Genomic DNA, 21,598 nt, shown 5'->3' with positions numbered 1-21,598 from the left:
CAGAATAGCAACAAGATATTGTTAAAATGTGGATATGTTTCTATTCACTTTTTAAGCCATTGCAGAAATTATTTCAAAAGAAAAACCTGTACAGAAGAAAAAAATCAGATGCCTATCTCACAGGATAATATTAACAGAGATGTCCTATTTGGACAATATTTTTCTTTAACAACTATTTTTCAATTTAAAGTGTATCTGGGAGATTACAAAAGCATTCTCAAAACCACCCAGGTAAAAGTATTAATTACAATCCTAAATTAATCTCCCTAAAATCTTGCTGGCAAAAGCCCAGGCACTCTTGAATATTTTGGAGTTACTTCCAGACCTCTGGACATTGAAGTGAAGAAGGGAGAACTCTAGAATCACAGGTTTACTCCTTCAAAATGAATTAAGGAAGGAAAGAAGAAGGGATGAAAATAGGAAGGAAGTGTTATGATTGATGCATTGTGTCAACCTGAAAGCGACTCAGCAGGGAGTCAGCGGGCTTACTTTATAAACATCCTCAGCCTGTGCAAGCGGAGACCCTGGAGATGGTGTGAGCACGGCACCCACCCTGGGGGGTAGTAGTCTGCTTACAATATAAAGGAGGAGAAGAGGCTTGTTCTCCACCCCCACTTTTTGCTCTTGTTTTGCTGTGTCTTCTACCCCCTTGAAGTGAGGCCTCCCCACCAAGCCACCCTGCTTTGGAGCCAGCTGATTATGAACTGAAATTTCCACTAAATAAATCTTTTTTTCCTTGATTTGGAGCATCAGACATATTATCTCAGCAACAAGAGAAAAGTAACCAAGACAGGAAAGAAGGAAGGTAGAAGAAAGGAATGAAGGAAGGCAAGAAATAAAGGAAGGAAATTTCAAACCTCTGATAGCTTGGAATCAACTAAAAGTGAGAAATATTTGGATCACTATTGCTTTCTGCTATAAGAAAATACATAAATTGCCAAAAATAGAATGCCCATTCTTTCTATTTGAAGTAGCTACAAAATGTCCACATCTTCAGGTTTTCAGATTGTTTTGCAGAAGGAAGACAGGAAAACTTTACCTTAGATACATTACCAGTCCCTGTGAACACAAATGTTAAGGGCCCTATAGATTTTGGCATTAAACCCAGAGATATTTCATAGCCGGCATCACGGACAGCTTGGATAGCCTGGCTGCTATTCCTATAGTTATGTGCCATTCCAAGGTGCTGAAAGCAAGCAAGCACACATAGTTCAAGTTAGTCCACTACCCGAGACTTCTTTTTTCCCATTCGTAATGTGTGGTATGTATTTTAAACAAAGGAAATATCTCTTACCATAAAAGGTGTGTGATGTCCCAAAGCAAGGAGCCTTAAACCCATTCCATGTAGAATGTTGATCATCCCTAGCACAGTCAGAAGAATGCAAAGACTATTAGTTGAGTGCAGGTGAGTATCAATGTACAAAATAAATTCAATTCCCAGACATCGATCAAGAAACGTTATCAGTTGTCCTCCTCGATCATTTTTCTACCTGTTTAGTGCCCTGAGGAAACACAGACCACAATGTCTCAGAGTTGGAAGGGGTCTCAGTAGATCTTTTAGCTTTTACTACCCGGCATCAAATGGCCTTAATCTAGATGCATCCCCACCTCCCATCCCACTTTGGATCCATCGTATTGTCTAACGTTAAGTTCTTCACCTTGGCTATATATTCTCTCCTTTGCTGCCTTTCTATGGAATTAATTCTTGAATCATTCCTATACTATCTCTCTCTATTGGTTTATTTTTATCAGTAGTTATAGATGCACCCATAATTCCCATACCAAAAACACACCAGCAAACAAAGTTACCAGTGACCCTAGAGCCCTCTCCAGCTATTTAGTGACCTGAATCATTGTTGGACACTGCAGATCTCAAGTTATGAGAAGTAACTGACAATACAGAATTCATGCTTGGTGAAACATTCTCTTCCCTCAACATCCTGGATTTGAAAGATTCCATTTTACCTTTTTATAGTCTCCTCTTTCTAGTCATTTCTTTCATATTACTCTTTTAGAGTTCTATCTTGGGCTGTATTCATATCTATATTTTAGGAAATCTTATCCAGTCATAAATTTCAAGTACTCTTTGTATGCAAATGACCCCAAGTCTACCTTCAACTCAGATATTTTTCCTTTGATTTCAAGACCTAGCGAGTTATCTGAAGTGAGTCTTATGTTGGACATCCTCCAGATACCTAAAAATGTAGCATCCCACCAAAGAGTTCAGCATGTAATCTCCTCTTTTATGGACTAAAACTTTCCATGCCACATTCCCTTACCACACACACACATTCCTATCACATTTTCTGTTACCCTTCTCAAGTTAACTTTTAAAGAAACATAGATATAGATATAGATATAGATATAGATATAGATATAGATATAGATATAGATAAATATCCCAATTTAAAGTACAGAGTTTGATAACTATAAAGGAAAATGAAGAACAGGTTAATAAATTTGAGAACTTATATGAACTAAACAAATCCTTGAAATATACAAATACAAAAACTACTGCAAAAAGAAATTTAAAAAAGTAAATACTGATGTATAAAATAAATTCTACTTATAGTCATTTACCAAGGGGAATGCAATATTTTATATAAAGAATTTTTATAACAGTTTCATTTATAATAGTCTGAAACAACACAAAAGTACATCAGGAGAGAAATGGATATATCGTGCTATAAACATAAGATGGAAAATTCTTAAGTAACAAAAAAAGGAAGTTGTGATACAAATGTCAAACAAATTTTGCTGAATGAATTTATTTCTAATGTCCTTATTCTCTCCAAACTCTCATCTGATAGATCATGTGAAGAATAGTCAACTGAGGTCTTCTATCACTATTCCCTACTAAGAAATTTAATTTTCTCTTACTTTAACAGAACTGATAGGTGTGTTGAGAAGGGAAAGGTATAAGTAAGGACTGAAATAGGGAAAAAAATGTGTTATGGCTTAGACCTAAAATGTCCCTCCAAAGTCTTCTGTTTGGCAGATGCCTGGATCATGGGGACACTGTACTCATCAGTAAATTCAACCATGATGAATTTAATAGTTCATGTGCTGTTAGGAGCTGGGGCCTTCCGAACATGCTGAAGCTATTACCTGAAAGAGTGCACTCTTGTCCCCAGCTCCTCTCTCCTTCTCTCTGCTTCCTGGCTGCTGTAAGGTCAGCAGCTTTCCTCCACCATACACTTCTATCATGTCTCTGCCCTGGAATCAATGGAAACCACGGACTGAATCCCCTGACACATGAGCCAAATTAAAGCTCTCTTCCTTTAGGTTCTGGATGTCAGGAATTGTGTCCCAGCAATAGGAAAGCTGATTAATATACAACAAATTTGTTTTGTTTGTTTGTTTATTTGGGTTTTTTTTTTTTTTTTTTTTTTGTATCAGGGATTGAACTCACAACCTCAGGCTTGCTAGGCAGGCACTTAGGTCACTGAGCTAAATTACCAGCCCCCCACAACAAACTAGTTTTAAGTAAAAAGAATTCTGTAATTTTCAAGCTTAATTATTTTACTATTTCCAAAGCAGATTAGATATACTAAGAGGATAAAATTTAGGAATTTTCTGAAAATATTCACCTCTAAAACAATATAGCATTTTAAATTTGTTCTAATGTCTATTTGTTGTATGGTAGATAATGTTATTTGTACAAGGATTTGTAAAAAGATTTCAACTGTTAAATTTGTACATCTAAATAATGTGAAGATGTAATTTAATAAAAATATACCTTAAAGAGGCAAAGGCAGACTGGTCAAAATGAAATCAGTCACACAAGACACAGGGAGGAACCTTCCACTTTTTTGTAACACGCTCAAACATTGCCCAAGTCCTGAATTTCCTTATTAGATCTTCTAGTCTGATACAAATCCAAAATATACTTTCAGTATTTCCCAAGTGAAGAAGTTTCAAGGTACCAACTAAGGCAAAAGTAGATGAGAAATTACTTTTCTCACGCCAGCCCTTGTCCTTTCTGGAAGGCTCTTCTGTCTGTTCTCCTGTACCTTTCACTCTGTTTCCTTACTTTCTATTTTCCAATGTTGCATCACCAAATGGATCTCTTTCTAGCCTTCCAAACAGAGCTATCCAAAAAGTCAAAGCCTATTTCTGGATGTTACCTTTCTCTCTGCTTTCCATTTATTTTTGGTCTTTTTAGTAAAGCATGTTAATAATTTATCTCCTTCCTCAATTCCTGCAATATGCATTAGTATTCACTCATATTTTTATTTGATTAGTGGAAATAAATACTCCCATCCCCTTGTCAGAGAAAAGAGAAAACACACAACAAATTTAGTCAGTAACATAAAAGCCCTGACATACCGACCTGCCACACCTGCCCACTGTCCAAATGCCACTACTCGCGATCCTCTATGATCCACCATTTTCTCATAATCAATAAGCCGAATTTCCTGAAGAAATGACAAAAAAAATTTCTCGACCAGATTTATTCAAGTCAACTGCAATATGTAAAGCACATATATGAACATGCAAGTATTTTGCATTTTTTCTCTAAAGAATATATCTTCACTTGATCACCGAAGTTACCATCAGATGCATCAAGAAATATTTAAAAAACACCAGGTCACAAACTAATCACTAATTTAATTTTAATTAGGGTTGGAAAGTGGACCCAGTGGGTGCTAATGACCCTAGATGCTAGGCAATGAAATAATGAAAGCAGGATTATTTTTTCACTTTTTGACATTCATACCCCAAACTGTCCTACTCCAACTACAAATATATGTATAGCCCCACTTATCTTCCATTATTCCTTCTGCCTCGAAGAAAAAAGATTCTTCCTAAGAGTAATTCCTGTGCACGAACTGCACTTTTATCCATGCCCCCAAGACCACTGTTTTGAACTATTCTCTCTTCCCTGGATCATTCCCCTTCATACTGCCGCTCAGTCATTCTAGATAACATAAGGGCCTTCTACCTGAAAAGCTGTGACCACTCAACACTTCCAAGTTCACGCACAGATCTCTGTCTCTCCTTATCTATGTGTCTGTCTCTGTCTATCACTCTATCTGTCTAACTCTGTCTCTCTGTGTCTCTCTTCTCTTCTCCCTTCCTCCTCTTCATTTTTCTTCTATCCTTCTGCAGGTAAGCTTTATTTTAAAAAGTAGTGCAGACTTTTAAAATTTATTTTCCTCACATTTGCTGAAAGTACCTTCTTCCTCTTTCCTCATTATTATTTTATGCATGAAAGTGACTGGTACATAGTAATTACAGAGTACTGTAGTCAGTCATTTTTATTGCCTCAGAGATCATACAATTTAAGGTCTGCAGAACACAGAACTTTTACCGAGCATCCACAAGGCCCTTAGTTTCATCCCTAGCACTACAAAATAAATACAATTTTTACCATGCATATGAGTTTAAGAATACTTAACACATATCTAACTTCGAGTAACTGATTATAAAATTCAGCCAGAAAGTATTCCTATTGGTTCTGCTTTGATTCATTTTCTATGATGAACAAAATTTCATGATAAAAAGTCTCCAAAATACTTTCTGAATAGCTTATTTTCTTAAAGTAAAATATTATTCTGAAATGAATTTCATCAATTACTTTTGAATCTGCTCTTTTGAAACAGTGAAAATTAACTTCAGTCCAGCTCTAGTGTGTGCTTTTATATAAAACACATTTGTCCCAACTTTCATTGTTTGTGAACTCATATCTTTTGCACTGTTTCTAGTCTCTAGTCTATTTCCAGTGTTCTAACATCCTTTGTCTAGGATCCAGAGCTCAGAAAACTTGAACTGTGGATAACATCTCGTCCTTGAAACCACCCAATGTGTATCAGAAGAGCTGCCTCCTGAGCTGCAGTCCACTGCCCACATATCTACCAGCCCACTTAGCGTCCCCCTGGAAATATGTAACAGCATAAACAGGCCTCAGCCTTAACCTTCCCACCCAAGTCTGCTGTCCTCACAACAGCACTATCTCAAATTGCAGTTACGCAGGCCAAGACTAGTCACGTCTGACTCCTCCCCTCATCTCATACTCCACCTGCACCTCACCAGTGATTTTTTTAGGATTCCCACATAAAATGCACCCAGGACTATTCACATGTCATAATCACCACTTCTGGGTGCAAGCTATATCATTTGAGGTCCACAGTCAAAACTATCCTAGACTAACAATCTCCTAATCAGTTTTACTTTCCTTCAACTTTCAACTAATGATGCTCACAGAAGGCAGAATAAGTTCTGTGGCACATGATCAGTTCTTGGTACCCACTCAAAAAGAATCTTCTCAGGTCTTTGCATCACTCCTCTCCCTGCTGGGAAGATTCTTGCCAAGTGGGCATGCTTAATCCCTCATCTCCATCAATGCTTCTAGACCATACCTTCACAGTGAGGTAAATCTGCACTGTCACTCTCCCCATCGCCCACATTCCATCTCATCTCCCACATTATATTTGTCTCCATTACTCAGATTACCAAAGGATATATGTCTTATTTATTTATCCTGTCTTGTCCCACTATAACGTAGATGCTAGGAACACAAGGATCACTGACTATTTTGCTTTTCCATTACAGTGAATAATGTCAGAGACATTATAAACACTCTGTAGGTATTTGTTAAATAAATATTCTGTACTTTAAGGAGCTGCTAGTTTTTCAACAGTATTTACATCTCACATACACCTCTTTCCTCTTGTGAATATTAGTAAATGTAAGAAGCATCTGCAGCCTAGTTCTGGTACCACAGAGCTGTGTGCACTCAGTCAAGTTATTTCACCCCAGCCCCATCTGAAAAGTACATGTGAAGAAATGTGACCTATAAAGCTCTCAGCTCTAATATTCCATTTGGTAGCATCTTTGCTAATTGGTCTTATGAACTCTAATTGAGAAAAAAGCTTTTGTAATTTCATCTTTTTCGAATAAAAAAGGAATGAAAGTATCTGGTTCCTCTTACTACAAACTCCACGTCTATACAGTAGAGGAGCCAGGAAGAGGAGCAGAGCTATTCAAACACTACCTTAGGTATCACCTCTCATCCTGAGGTGAGCAGGGTAACACATCTGCTGGATATCAAAAGAAAACTAACACTCCACTTCGGAGGAAAACAACTAATTTCCTCCTTCAATGTTTATGAATATTGCTCTCAAATTACCTGTTTTAGAATCTCATCCAGCAACTGCATATTGGCCTCCTGTGCTTTGATTGTGTGGGAGAAGAATGCGTAAGTCTTCTTGGACATTAATTTTTCCTCTGGTGGTCTTTTAACTCCCAAAATTAGACAAGCTTCAGATATGTCCTCCTGAAGAATGCCACCAGCTTTGACATATTCCTGGGAATGCAATTTTGGTTAACAGTTATGCCCCCTGGCTTGTAGTGTTCTTATTTGCTCTAACAAAAAGTATATCAAATAAAGGCACAAAGTTTGAAGAAATAACATGTGTATGGTTTAAAACAAACAATAAAGTAGCTACTTTTAATATCTCTACTCCCTGACCAAAGATAAACCTATTGTGTTTCACTTTTGTAACAAAAAAATTAGACAATGCAGTGCATATTCCTATTTAGGAATATAATTTGATCACAACCACTAGCATCTACGGCTTAAGCATACTTATGAGATGTAAATCTTGTATCAATAAAAATCCCAGGGGCTGAGGATTTAGCTCAGCAGCATAAGCACCTGCCTTGCAAGCAGGCAGTCATGAGTTCGATCCCTGGTACCGATAAAAAACGAAAAAGACCAAAAAAAAAAAAAAAAAAAAAATCCCAAACATCAAATGTCAAGGAGTCATTTGTTATTCACTTGTATTTTCAAAAGATATGATATTTTACCAATATTATTTTGCATTTTTGGTTCAATTAATATTTATTTCTGTTTTAGTCTGGAAAGTGGATTGTGCATGCGATGACAAAGAAGGAACTCACAAAAATACAATAAAAAATCAGCAGCACAGTAAATAAGGCCAAATTCAAAAGAATTATGATCATCAAGATCTAAGGGACATATTAGTTTAATTGTGAGATAATTCTCAGATGGAATGCTTAAAGAATTATGGAAGTGTAGATTAATTTAACAGGTGGTAGATTTGCAAGAAGACTGGAAATACAGGTGGTATTATTAGCAACAGGTGTTGAAAGCATATACACAAATGTGGAAGTAAGAAAGAGAAGAGATGCCTAGGACATTCAGATAAGTCAATTTGGAGAAGTAGTGTGAAGGCATTATGGCTAATTTGAGCTCAATTGGACAATAAGTAATAATAATTTATATATATTAATAAATTACTATGCAGTTTGCTGAGCTCTATGTGTGAATCATCTCATTTAATGCTCATTAAACTTTCATGATGCAGGTAAAATTATTTTTCCCATTTTATGCATGGAAAACTTAAAACTTACAAATTTAATGGAGATGCCCTAGTTAGTACATGCAAGCAATTTATAGTCATATAAGATCTTTAAATAAACACTGGCACAATCCAAGTATTTAAAAGGCATTTATGATAGTACTTAAAAATAAGTAAGTATTTTAAGTTTAGTTAGGAATAGACATCAATGTTTAGATACATAGGAGAATAAACATAGTTTTTATCTGGCTTCCTGGAAAAGTCCGTTTGCCCAATCATAGCAATCTGGCTAAATAAATCATGGTGAATCTTTGTAATGCAGGTTTAACCCACAGTCATAACTAGGATAAGACAGACCCTTTTGAAATGACATAAAATTATGTCATTTTTTTAATGTTCATTTTTTTGTTTTGTTTTGTTTTTTGGTTCTGGGGATTGAACTCACAACCTTGTGCTAGCCAGGCAGGCACCACTGAGCTAAATCCCTGGCCATATGTTGTTCATTTTAAAAAGTAAGGTACAAGAGACTACATATAGAATGTAATCTGTATAAAAACAAACAGAAAATAAAATATACATACACATACTACAGCAAATAGAAATACCAAATCAACACTCAGGCTCTTGAGGCAGATATGTTTATATTGACAGGTACTGATTGGTCTCATTCTCAAAATATCAGGCCTTGATCTCTGATGGTCTAGGGCTTATATGGGATAAGCAAACAGGAAGTACAGAGGTAGAATGGTTTGTCAGTCAGGGACTGGTTCTTACAATAGGCATGGCAGTTACCAGCTATTCATCACAGTGATCAGCTGTTTCTAAGAAACAAAAGTAACAGAAACTGTAACCAGAACTATTAACAGGACAACTAACAAAGTGAAACATACTGGCTGGGGGGGTGGCCATCTTCTGCTACAATACAAATACACACAGGCTATTATTTTTGCAAAAAGAAGCAAGAATGATAAATCACAAACTGTAGGCTGCAGAAACCTTTGAGGTAGATGTGAATGGGATGCATGAAAACAAAATGAAGGTGAGACAATCCAGGAAATTGGTAAATGAAATACCTATTAAAAAAAAAAGTAAACCAAGAGATTTAAAAACAAACAAAATTTTACAGAAATGGTATTATAAGAATTTATATGAATATAAGATTGATAATATTTACCATATAGGAAAAAATCAAATAAACTGGTAAACACAATGTTTTAATTTTCTTTTTGAGCTACAATATATTCTAAGGGCAAAAATAAACACTTCAAAGAAATACCAAACTTCATGTATTGAGCTTATTGTTAATAATAATAATAATAGTTATTCTTATGAAGAGTTATGATTTTTACAATTGACTAAGACAAAAGCAATCCCTTACTTAAAAGTAAGAAAACCTTGAACTTTTAAATTTTAATTGAAAATAGTATTAATTGATGATTAAAATGTATGTGTGTGTTTGCCTCCATTTGTTGTTTATTTGAGAGGATTATTTGTGTCTTTGTTTTGTTTTTGGGGCACTCAGGACTGAACCTAGGGACTCATACATACTAGACAAGCACTGAGCTATGACCCCTGAACTATCTATCTATCTGTCTATCTGTCTATCTACCTACCTATATCTTGAGATACAATCTTGCTAAATTGCCTGGACTGGACTACAATTTATAATCCTCTCGCTTCAGCTTCTCTTATAGCTAGGATTTCTGGAATATGCCACCACACCTGGCTTTCTGCTTCTATTTGTTGCTAAACTCTGTGTCCTGAAAGAGGTAATAATCTCAAAAACAAATAAACACATCTAAAAATAGACACAAGATCTTGTTTTCTATATACCAAAAGAAATTGTTACAGTTGATACATGTCAACCTGAGAAGTTCTGATGTTTAACTAAGAGACTCTGCAGGGAGCCAGGGTTCTTACTTTGTTAATACATCCTATTCCTGTGCAAGAGGACAGCAAGGAGATTTTGGGTGTACTACAATCCCCCTGGAGCAGGGTGGGGTGGGGGTGGCCTGTGTAAGGGAGGAAGAGTTTGTTTTTCCCCATTTTGTTCTGGTTGCTTTTACTGGCTGCTGCCTTGAAGTGTTGCCCCAATGCCATGCTATTCTGCCTTGGAGCAGGTTGATTATGGACTGAAACCTCCATCAATAGTCAGCTACCTAAAGCTTTCCTCTCTTCATTTTGGGTGTTGAGTATTTTGTCCCAGCAATGAGAGAAAAGTAACCAAGACAGAAATCAAAGTTTCTTGGTGAAATTAATTTCAGGTATGAGGCATAAAAAGTATAAGTGAGATGAAGATAATATATTATTCCAGGAAACTGAAAAATTTGAAGATAAATGAGTTAATTTTGAAAGACTACAGGAGTCTTCTCTAAAAGGGATTCTCATTAAACAAATTTGAGATAATTAGGACATTTAAAAGTAATGTTTAATAGGTTGAATGAAAATGATCCATTTTCCCATAAATGGTACTCGAAAGAGCCAAAGAAAAGGGTAATACAATAGGAAGAGGTTTTCCTAAACAAGAATGTCAGCAAACTCAGTAGTGATGAAATCAGAAAACCATCATTCTGCCAACTGCCATATAAAAACTAATTCATTTGGGATCCCTTCTGTCTCTCAGGAGCTATTCCTAGCCCTCATTTCCCACTCTCCATTCCTTTTCCCCAGTTCTTTTCTCCAATAAATTTTCCTACTCTTAAACTCTATTGTTTCTTAGAATTCATTCTTTGACTTCAGGGAACACGAACTCAGCATATTTGACACCTAGCATTCCCCAGAGGTCATCTTGGAGGCCCCAGCAAAATTGGAAGGAGGTTAAGAGTTTAATTTTGTTTCACGAAACCTCTAAAATATTTTGATCATATTCTGACCTATGTTGTACCCACCTTGTGATTTTGCTCTGTGAAATTTCCTTTGAGGGGTAGGCTCATTGGAAACTCACTCGGGACACTCCTGTCTCTCAGAACCTATTCCTCTTCCCCATTCCTATTCCCCATTCCTTTTCTCCAATAAATTTTCCACTATTCATTTCCAAAAAACAAACAAATAAACAAAACTTATCCAGGAAACAGGAAAAGACTATCAATGAATGTTCCCATTATTAGTTGAACCATTGTTAAAGAACAAAAACATTACAGGTCCCACAATGTCACTCCACTGATGATTCTGTAATTACAAAGGAAGAAAGGTACTTTCTCAGTGGACAGTTTTAGTGGTAACAACCTCATCAGATTGTAAATTCCTAGCTATGAGACAACTTGATTTTATACTCCTGATAGGATGCAAAGGGAAACACATACATCATTTTTATTTGTTTCAAAAACTTTTAGCCTGAATCTTATCACTAGGAAACAACCAGAAGGTCCTACCTAGGAACAGAACACTCTACCACCAGTTTATTCTCCTCAGAAAGAGTCAACATCATTAAAACAAAATCAGAGATGGAGGTGCAGCTCTAAATCAGAAGAACAAAATAAATATAAGAATAAAATGTGATGAAACTTAGTTAAGCCTCAATTAAACTAAAAAACATTTGAGGCAATGGGGAATTTGAACAAAGCCTGTAATGAGATAATGTCATGGAATTACTAATTTCTTGATTGTGAAAATAATATATGGTATATATAGGCAAATGATGCAATTCTAGGATTTGCATGTGGAAGTATCTAGTACTAAAGTATGAAAATATCTATATGTTACATTCAAATGATTCAGGAAAGTACAAGTATATGCATACATGTACATTTCTGAAATGAGAATAAAAATCTAACCCATGTTATAAAATTATTGTGAAAAGTACAGAATGATGAAGGAAAATAGATTCTCAAAGTGGCTGGCCAGGTTTATTCTGTGAATAAACTACACAAAGAAACATTCTCTGGATGCAAGAATGGTATTTTTTAATTAATTAATTGTATTGGTAAGTTTTAGATATAGATAATCGATCTTAATTGACCTTTGTCTTCCTAGTCCCAGGGCTAAAGCTAAACATGAAGGAAAGAATGTCTGAAACATATGAACTTTCTGAACTAGATCCTTTACCTCTTATCTGGTGAAAGTGTGGAATGGGGTAAAGATAACACTCAAGCAAAGTCAAAGAATTGAAATGACACTGTTATGTTTTATTTTCACCCATATACTTAATTTTCATATGCAAGTTCATTGTATTTGCACTAGTTTTAAAAATTGGAAATAATCACCTTATCATGAATGGCCCGCCGATTAGAAGGCTGTATCAAGACCTTGTATCCCAGATTGGTGATCCCTTTGATGTGCCGGGGTGCCAGAGGTGCCCTTCTCTCCCAGGCATTGACATCCTCTCGCCTAAGGGCCATCACAGCTTTGTGGTGGAGACCTTTGGAGAGGCTGAGACCCGGCCTGCCCAGTCTTATCCTCTGTACTCGCAGCATCTTGAAACCTGGTGACTGAAAAGTAAGATGGGACAAAAAGACAACAAAAGCAGGAGGGCTCGCAGATCAGTTCTGGTCTCCTTAGAAATCTGCTGTAAAATGCAACCAGCCTAAACAGTGCCAGATAAAAGATAAGCAGGAAGGGAAGGGAAAACTTCAATAGGAAATGTCCCTTTACTCAACTCAAGTTTCCCAAAATGAGGTTATTTAATTTCAAAAAAAAATATTGAACAATTTATGTAACACTAACCAAAAACTACCAAGTTAATATAACGTTTACAATACTCATTTTGTCTAGCATGCTTCCAGCACAGAGCTGTTAAAAAAAAAAAAAAATTAACAGAAAGCAACCCTTATAGACTAGTCCAACTTTTAGGGCCCAGAGCTCTATATTCTTACGATTTACAGAATTTTCACCATTGAGAAGCCTGTAGCTTCATCACTATTTCCTAATTCCGCAATACTCTCAGTGTGTTCTGCCACCTAATGGCAGTTGTTGAGCTGTTCGTTTGCTTTTGTGGTTTGGTTTGGTTTACTGGCCCATGATAAGATGCATGAAGACATAGAAAGTAAGAATTTTCTAGTCTTTGATTCTTTTACAAAAACCGCAGGTCCTCAACAGACTGTAATTTAAGAAAACCAACCAAGCCTGTTTCTTCACATAAGTTTTAGAAGTTTAAGAAGCACACCTTGAACCATTTTAATGGTTCTGCCCCATTTTAACCTTCCCCAACACCTCCTGTGCTGGTCGTCCTCATCGCTCATACTTTCTTCTCCTTCCTTTCTTTCTTCTCCTTGTCTTGCAGCCATTTGTTCTAACCCAAGCCTGTCTCAGCAGGTTTTCTAACTACTATTCCTGGTTGCAAAACAACTATTTAGTAAATCAAAACAATTTACAAAACACTCTGTCTTAGAGTAAATTTTACATAAGTTTTCATATATAAAGAGTTAGATCTAACAGTATTTATTCTCTCTCTTTAAATGGTTGAGTATATTTGTTGGACAAATCACTGCTGACGATAATTTGCTGGATCATTTGGAAGCTAAAACTTACTTTTTTGGTCAGCAGCAAAATACAAGGACTAACTACATAGCCTCTAGAAATCCCTAACCATGCTCTTATACCCAAACCATTATTGCTACCTTAGAGCAATACTTTTATAAAACATATTTCTGTTACATTAGACATCAATCTTTAAAGAGCACCTGCTTAACAGATGGAAAAGCTTTGAACAAACGCATGAGCATACTTTTCCTAGAGGCAAAAAGCTACTCACTACCTCTAAATGCTAAGTTTATAGGACTCTTCATAACACATTCAGAGAACAGAGCAAACCACAAGGAGTCCAGCTAAGGCTTTATGTAGAAGAGGTTCAAAAAGAGATAAAGTTGTACACAGCAAGAGAAATTACTGATGGTTACTACAGGCTTTGACCTAGGGCAAAAACTACCTAGTTTTTCACCAAAATAGGTCATTAACATTTCACTAAAATACACTGTATCCAACTGCAGGGGGGTAACCATATGTAGTATATTTTTTTTTTCCCATCAGAGACTTTGTTAAACTCAAGACCAATCCCATAACATTTTGTTTCCTAAGCCAAATGGAACCTGGAATATTCTATAAAATTTGATTAAATCCGTTTGTTCCCAAATATAGCAAAAGCAATTCCACAGAGAGTGATTCTTTTGAACACATATATGCCCAGAATTAGTGCCATCATCCCACCACGAGCTGTATTTCCTGGACTCACACATGATTAAAGGTCCTGCATCTTCTCTTCTGAGTATAGTTCTTGGCCTTAAATGTAGCACATGTTCAGATAATTGGGTATCCCATCCCTCTTCAAGCTGAACTATATCCAAAAGCCATCCTTTACTTACTGACAACTCCCCATCTCCACCTTTGTGTGGAGTAGAAGTGCAGGCAGCAGGAAACACATGCAGGCACACACAACATACATTTACAAAGGCAGATTTTCTAGGGGAAGTAGGAAGACACAGACAGAACTGGTAGACCGAATCAAGACTCACGGAAGTATTTTCACTTTCAGTTTTTACAAGGAATTGTAATATCACAATGTCTGCAACTTTCATTTTTAAAACAAGTGTAACAATAGTTACCACTGATTAAACTTTAGATAGCAAGAACTACGCTGAGCCCTTTACAGATATTTTCTCATTTCCTTATTGCAAAAATCTTATTCAGCAAATACTACTATCATCTCCTCTTGCCAGAGAAAAAGAGAGAGCTAAGAATAAGGACATAGGAAAATATAAGGACATAGGAAAAAACTGAACTCAGGCCTGACTGTTATTTTTAACCAGGAGGAGTGCTATGTTAATGTTTAACGCCTGGGATACTCGGGCCAGTTCGAATTTCAGGCAGAATCAGATCCATATGGCATCAACTTTGCAGTTACACTAAATTAACCTTTCTCTCCTCAGCAAGGGATTGCCTCTCTCAGTTCCTATTCCTGTTGTACCAACCATCTATCTAGAGTCCTTGCCAAAGTGAATTCTGGATTTCTGGTTTGGTTCTAACAGGTAATAACTGTTGATAACCTCTTGAACCTACAGTTCAGCATTTTTGGTTACCTAAGTTCACCATGAAAGGTAACAGTGAGGACTTCTGATTTGCACCGCAGGAGGCTGGCATTTTAATGGCTGCTTCAGCATTCCCATCCTACATTTTTTTTTTTTTTTTTGGTCTTCTTCAATAATTTCAGGAAGTAAATGCAATGTACAGATTTCTGGCAATGTCTTCAATGAATGAGGAGGGTTCTGGCCTATCCAATGGCTCCAGTGAGGTCAAGGCAAGGTGCTGAATGCTGATAACAGTGTGCAGCATGAGTACCGAGGTGGTCAAAGAGCGGAGGAGGAGAAGGGAAGAAAAAGAGAGAGCCAAGAATAAGGACACAGGAAAATATAGATCTATAGATAAGGTAGTTAAGATAGTTATACAGCTAGTTTGTCTTAGTTCATTGAAAAGAAAGGTTATGCTAATATTGTTTAGAGCAGATATCACACCTCTATCTTGCACTCTTAAATAATTATTACCAAGACAACAATATGCAACATATTAATGATTGTAATTTTCCTACTAACCTGTTTTGAAACTGAGTTTTATTATTATTATTTTCTCTTTAAAGTAAAAAAAAATGTTTTTTTAAAAATAGAATAAGAAGAGAGAGATAAAATAGAAAGGAAGGTGTCACATAAACAGAGGTGAGAAAAAAAGACACTTCTGCAAATTCTAACAATCTTTCTTTCCACCCATGAGGACCAACTTTTCAAAAATAAAAGTAATTTTTTTTTTTTTTTTTGGTACCTGGAATTGAACTCAGAATTTCGCCCTTGCCATGCAGGCACTATTCTGCTGAACTATATCCTCAGCCCTAAAATAAAAGTTGAAAGACTTCTTTTCTATGATTTTTCAAAACAAAACAGCACTGTGGTATGTACTTTTAGTTACCCTAGTTGACAGACATTCAAAATGACTCTAAAAGTCATGGAATTTTATAGTCAATTGCACAGAGATATACTAAGACAAGAAGATAATCAGTGGACTGAACCTTCAGTAACAACAAAGGGAAATTACTCTGTTGTTATATCTAGACACATCCCCCTTCGAGCCTCATTCTGTATTGGTGTGACTTTAGGGAGGGAATGGATCATGAGTGTGTGATACCATTAGTACAATGGTTCTGAGTGGGGACGATGAACTTACTGAAAAGTCCTGGGTATGGGTGACACTAATCAATAGGCTTATAGCCTGAATGGAATAAATTGGAAAGAGAAAGGAAGTCTCACCGCCTCCTGCCTGCCATGCCATGGATGTTTCTACTCTACAATGTCTGTGGCCATGTTGCCTGCCTTGGAGCCAGCTGACTACGGAATGACACCTCTACAAACTGTAAGCCAAAATAAACCTTTGCTACTTTAAATTGTAGGTGTTGAGTACTGTGTCTGAGAAATCAGCAAGTAACACATGTGTGATACATTATGGCATTTTCCCATCTCTGAGAGTAAAGGGGACTTAAGAATTTCTTTCATTACTGCTTCCCTAACTTTTCAATGCATACACAACAATCAGGGGAAAATATATGCTTAAATATTTTTTCTATTTTCTATACTTAAGAAAATGGAAAAGAAGCCATCATTATAGAGGTAGGTAGATGGATCAACAGATAGACAATAGGTATACATATCAGATATAGCTAGATAGACAAAGACATAGACAGAGTTGGCACTTCATACATACTCCACCATTTCCTTTAAGGGATCATAAACTATCCCATGGTGCTTGAATGCATAATCATTCTAAATCACATGAAGAAATCAAGGCAAGGGCTGGGGATTTAGTTCAGCAGCATAAGCGCCTGCCTTGCAAGCAAACAGTTGTGAGTTTGATCCCTGGTACCGATAAAAAGAAAAAAGACAAAAAAAAAAAAAAAAAAAAAAGAAATCAAGGCAGAGTTTGTCAGGCACATCTATAAAAGATTAAATTTGAGGAAAATTCAGCCTGAGAACAGAGGAAGTAAGACAGGTTGTCTCATAGTGAACAGGCTTGCCTTTGTACAATATATTTATTAATATAAAATAGTGAAACATTTTTTTACAATTAACGTTTACTAATATTTAAAATATATATAATACACCCAGAATACATATTTTTTTTTATTTTTGGTACCAGGAATCGAACTCATGACTTCGCACTTGCCAGGCAGGCACTTACGCCACTGAGCTAAATCCTCCATCCCAGAATAGTTTTTGATCAAGTTATCAAAATAGATTTTTCTTTTGATCATGAGGTGGATATTTTTTATTTTAATTTAGAAAACATTCTGCAGCTCCTTAAGGCATGTATACTATTATGTTAAGTGCATCAATCCTGTCCCTGCTCATTTTCATAGGGTCTTATAGGAACAGGATGGAGTAGTTTTGTTTAAATAATGTCAATCAAAAATCTGATGATTAATTTTTAACTACTGAAACTGAGAATGTGAATGGACCTGAAAGAAGGTAATCTAAAACCTCATAATACAAATAAAAATAGTGAGGCCCACAGAAATAGTTTTCTATATTACACAAAAATAATTTTACAAGTTTCTATAAATAAGTTATAACAATACAATTTGTTAGAAAAGTATAATTTTTAAATGCATCTCAACTAAAAAATTTCTCTGCTACTGTTCAGATAGTTTCTGTGCCATAAAATATTTAAATTGCACAATTTGCATGAAATAGATGAGCAGACGAAGAAACTAGTAAGTCTTCATACAGCTCTCTATTTTTCTGTCAAATATCAGAAATTCTTTAAATTTTTTCAATCCTTTCCATAGAATTAACCAGAACCTCTTTTAAATTTACAAACCAGTGTTGAACTAAACCAACATGCAAGCAAATGCAAGTGTTTAAGAATGAAATGTTCTAGGCATAACTTTTCATAATTGCCGTCACTTCCATTGGGAAACAGAGAAATATACATTTATTATTTAAGAAATTGAGGCCAAAGATTTCATGCCTAGCCACCATTGTCAAGAACATGATATTTGTCCATCTATTTGGGATCTCTAAAACGATTCCAACATAATTCAGTGAGCAAAACTGAAACTACTGGATCACACTGAGATTTCTTAATGTCAAAATATTCGTAATGATCAAGATTAATTAAATATTGTGACTACAAAAGGGTTAATGTTGACTTCAGATGAAAAAAAAATAAGTTAACTGATGAGAAAGACAAATTATATTTGCCCTTCCTATTCTTTAAAAAAATACAACTGTAATCTAAAAACCATGATTTTCCAAGAAGGCTTGCCAGATATAAATAAGCATGATCAGCTCTGTGATCATGAGTCTTGCAGTACTGCGGTACATATTTTGTATCAGACCAAAATACTCCTAGAAGCTATAAAACAGTTCCACAATGAGCATAGCCTCTGATGGTGGCCTAGAGCTAAATCAAATCCGAACTCCCAGGCTTGCTAGAACTAAGACTAGACTTGGAGCAACCGTGGCCTCCACACTTTCATTTCCTGCTGCATTGGTACACTCTATATATGCTTTTGCATTAAATCGTTTATAAAATTCCTAACCAGAGTTGTTTCTTCTTTCACTTTGGGGAAGATTTAGTAAGTGTTAATATTTATGAAATATCAGCTGCTAAAAGTCCTGCCAGGACATAAGTCTGGGGATTCCCTGGTCTCTGACAAATTTCGCTTCACTGAGGTGGAATACAAAGTCAGTTCTGAATTGAAGATCTATCCCAAGTGCTTATTTGCTTGTGTGTCTCTCTTTGCTGAACTGTGAGTAGGTAGGAATAGTGATTTAATTATTGCTGTTCCTTGTATCTGGCACACAGGAAAACCTCAAATGTTGTAAAATAGAATGAATAAATACTTTTGCACATTAGGATGACTATACATAAACACAATATACTATACATTTCAAAAAGCTAGAAGAGGACTTTAAATATTCCATCATAAAGAAAATGATAAATGTTTGAAGAGATAGACATGTGTTAACCTGATTTAAATATTTCATAATGTACATAAACTGCGCCTCATACAAAATTGAAATTATATTAATATCTACCTATCAAGGCTGTTGTTTTGAAGTTTAATTGAAATAATATGCATATAGTGCTGAGTCCAACCTTACATGCCATAAACACTCAATAAATGCTAAGAAAAGAAAAAGGCTCCAAGCCTGTCCATTCCTTAAATGTAAGCACAACCATACAACTACTAGAAAACATCACCCTCTGTTGCCTGCTGACACACTGGTGTCTCTCACTCTCTCTCTCCTCTCTCCTCTCTCTCCTTTCTCTCTCTCTCTCTCTCTCTCTCTCTCTCTCTCTCTCTCTCTCTCTCACACACACACACACACACACACACACTCACACATAGCACACTTGCATTTTTCTAAAGGAAAAAAGTGGAGCCCAGTAGCCTTCGGTTCAAATTCACTCTTCGGTATGGACATTCAAGATAAATTAATGATCAGTTTAACACTGTTTCATCAGACACACGTTTTCACATTATAACATCACTAAAACAGGGACACAGCTTACAACTGATGACATTTTACATTCAATGAAAATAGTAATATTTTCGGTTATTTTCCATTCCAAATATACAATGTATCTATGACTCAGTGAATTGCCTAATGCAATTTTGGTGCCTCCCCTAGAAAATTTACCACTGCTTATAATATTATTTCTGAGAAAAATTTAATAAAAGAAAATTTGGAAAAATGAAAATCTTTTGTTAGATAGAAACTGCTTATACATCAGGAATTGCCTCAGTAATCTTAAACTAAGAGCTGTTAGTGCTTAAAGAACTAGTCAGAAAAAAAGTTTTTTTTCAACCACAAATAAAGTTCTAATTAGACTTTCACTAATTACAAGCAAGATTAGTAAGAAAAGTATGACTTTCTGGATTAGTGGGCAACTCGACTTCAACCTTTGTCCTTCTAAGTTATTTTGCAGAACAGGAACCAGACTAGGTAGCCGGAAAATCATGGGCCTACTCTTATCTTCATGGAAAAAGGAAGAAAGGGAGTGCAGGGAGAGGAATACACAAAGCTCAAAGCTCGACACTTTGGAGCCAAGTGCGTATGTGTTTGTTTTGCTAATAAAGTATTAGAAAGCCAATGCATAAGCCAATGACCATTCAGTACTGTGTATAGATAAAGTGTGCATAATCGCAGCTACACCTTTCACACATTCCAGTAACTGAGCCCACAATAGCAACAACTGTCCGTCTTACTTCATTTCCCTGAGTTTATATTATATCAGTCTCTGTCTCTCCCATTCCTTTCAAATTAGTTTCTCAAAACTACATCTCCAGTTCTGGAAGCTGCCAGGACAGTTAGTTTAACTCCAATACGCAGCGTAGTCGTCCAAATGCTTCTTCCCCGCCCCCTGCTCCCGGGAGCGCTCATCTGGCCAGGACAGGCGCGCCCAGGTCTCAGGAGCTCACGAGATGTGACAGCCAAAGTCCCCGCCTCGCGGGCCTCGGGGCGCACAGCGCGTTCCCGCCCGCCTGGCCAGGGGGAGTTTGCCTTCGGAGTCGGCCCGGCCAGCGGGAGTGGGGGAGGAGTGGGACCCGGTCCTGCGATCCCCCAACCACTCCGCGAGCCGGCGCTAGGTCGGGGCACCCCTGCGGTGCTCGCTCCGCAGCAGCAGCGCGGTCTTGGAGCCCCAGCAACAGCACCACTCCGCCGAAAAAGGAAAGAAAGGAACCGAGAATCGCCCTCTCTCTTCTTTTAGTTCGAAAACTTCCGAGCAGCGCGCCTGCCTCCCACGGCCCGGAGCCCTCTCGCCAGCACCCCGGTCCCCCGGGTCTCCCCGCCGCGCTGGACCGCGAGGCCGAGCTCCCCCGACCCCCAGGCCGACCGAGCGGCGTCCAGACCTCGACCTCAACGCGCATCCCGCAAGCCAAGACCCCGCCCGCGGGCCATCGACTGAGCCTCTCGCGGCCCCCCGCTCACCTCGTCCACCTCGAGGCGCCGACGGGATTTCTGGTCAGTTTTGGGAGGCCGGGAATTCCCAGCAGACGGGAGGTGGTCCGGGAAAGGGGAGGGGCCTGCTCAACTTCTGCGGACTTCACGGCTCTCTGCCCGCAGCCAATCGGCGAGCGCCCTGCGGGAACAACCTTCTCTTCAGCCAATCGGCGGCGAGGCCAGGTACTGGGTCAGCCGAGACCCTGCTCCGCCTGGGAGTCCGAAAACCTTTGGGATCTCTGACGCTTGTCTCCATCTGGGACATCCTGTTTGCTTTGCACCCTTATTAAGCAGGTTTTTCTCTGCCCGAGGCAGACAGCCAAGGAGAATGAGAAAGAATGCAAACAC

At 37.4% G+C, this 21,598-nt stretch overlaps 1 protein-coding gene across 9 annotated transcripts in view; it reads right to left on the bottom strand.

The window, feature by feature from the left end:
- Positions 1 to 21,374, bottom strand: part of Aass (aminoadipate-semialdehyde synthase) — a 117,332-nt gene extending 95,958 nt beyond the window's left edge. Inside the window, exons 1-8 of one of the 9 annotated variants that reach the window (XM_063241547.1) lie at positions 21,239 to 21,350; positions 15,338 to 15,570; positions 12,530 to 12,754; positions 7,133 to 7,309; positions 4,334 to 4,418; positions 3,109 to 3,216; positions 1,295 to 1,362; positions 1,040 to 1,186 (exon numbers count right to left, since the gene is read on the bottom strand). In XM_063241547.1, the coding sequence (XP_063097617.1) occupies positions 1,040 to 1,186; positions 1,295 to 1,362; positions 3,109 to 3,216; positions 4,334 to 4,418; positions 7,133 to 7,309; positions 12,530 to 12,739 (795 nt within the window). In that variant the 5' untranslated portion in view covers positions 12,740 to 12,754; positions 15,338 to 15,570; positions 21,239 to 21,350. Of the gene's footprint in view, positions 1 to 1,039; positions 1,187 to 1,294; positions 1,503 to 3,108; positions 3,217 to 4,333; positions 4,419 to 7,132; positions 7,310 to 12,529; positions 12,755 to 14,623; positions 15,300 to 15,337; positions 15,571 to 21,238 lie in introns of those variants that run through there. The other 8 variants (XM_013158384.3, XM_063241549.1, XM_063241553.1 and 5 more) reach the window with 8 other exon arrangements.
- Positions 21,375 to 21,598: the final 224 nt, after the last annotated feature.

The sequence above is a fragment of the Cavia porcellus genome, unplaced genomic scaffold (genome assembly GCF_034190915.1).
Source record: "Cavia porcellus strain 051 isolate PalLab524CR breed Dunkin Hartley unplaced genomic scaffold, mCavPor4.1 scaffold_2, whole genome shotgun sequence".
NCBI lineage: Eukaryota > Metazoa > Chordata > Mammalia > Rodentia > Caviidae > Cavia > Cavia porcellus.
Note: the sequence above shows the minus strand (reverse complement) of the source record. Positions and strands in the feature narration are given on the sequence as shown.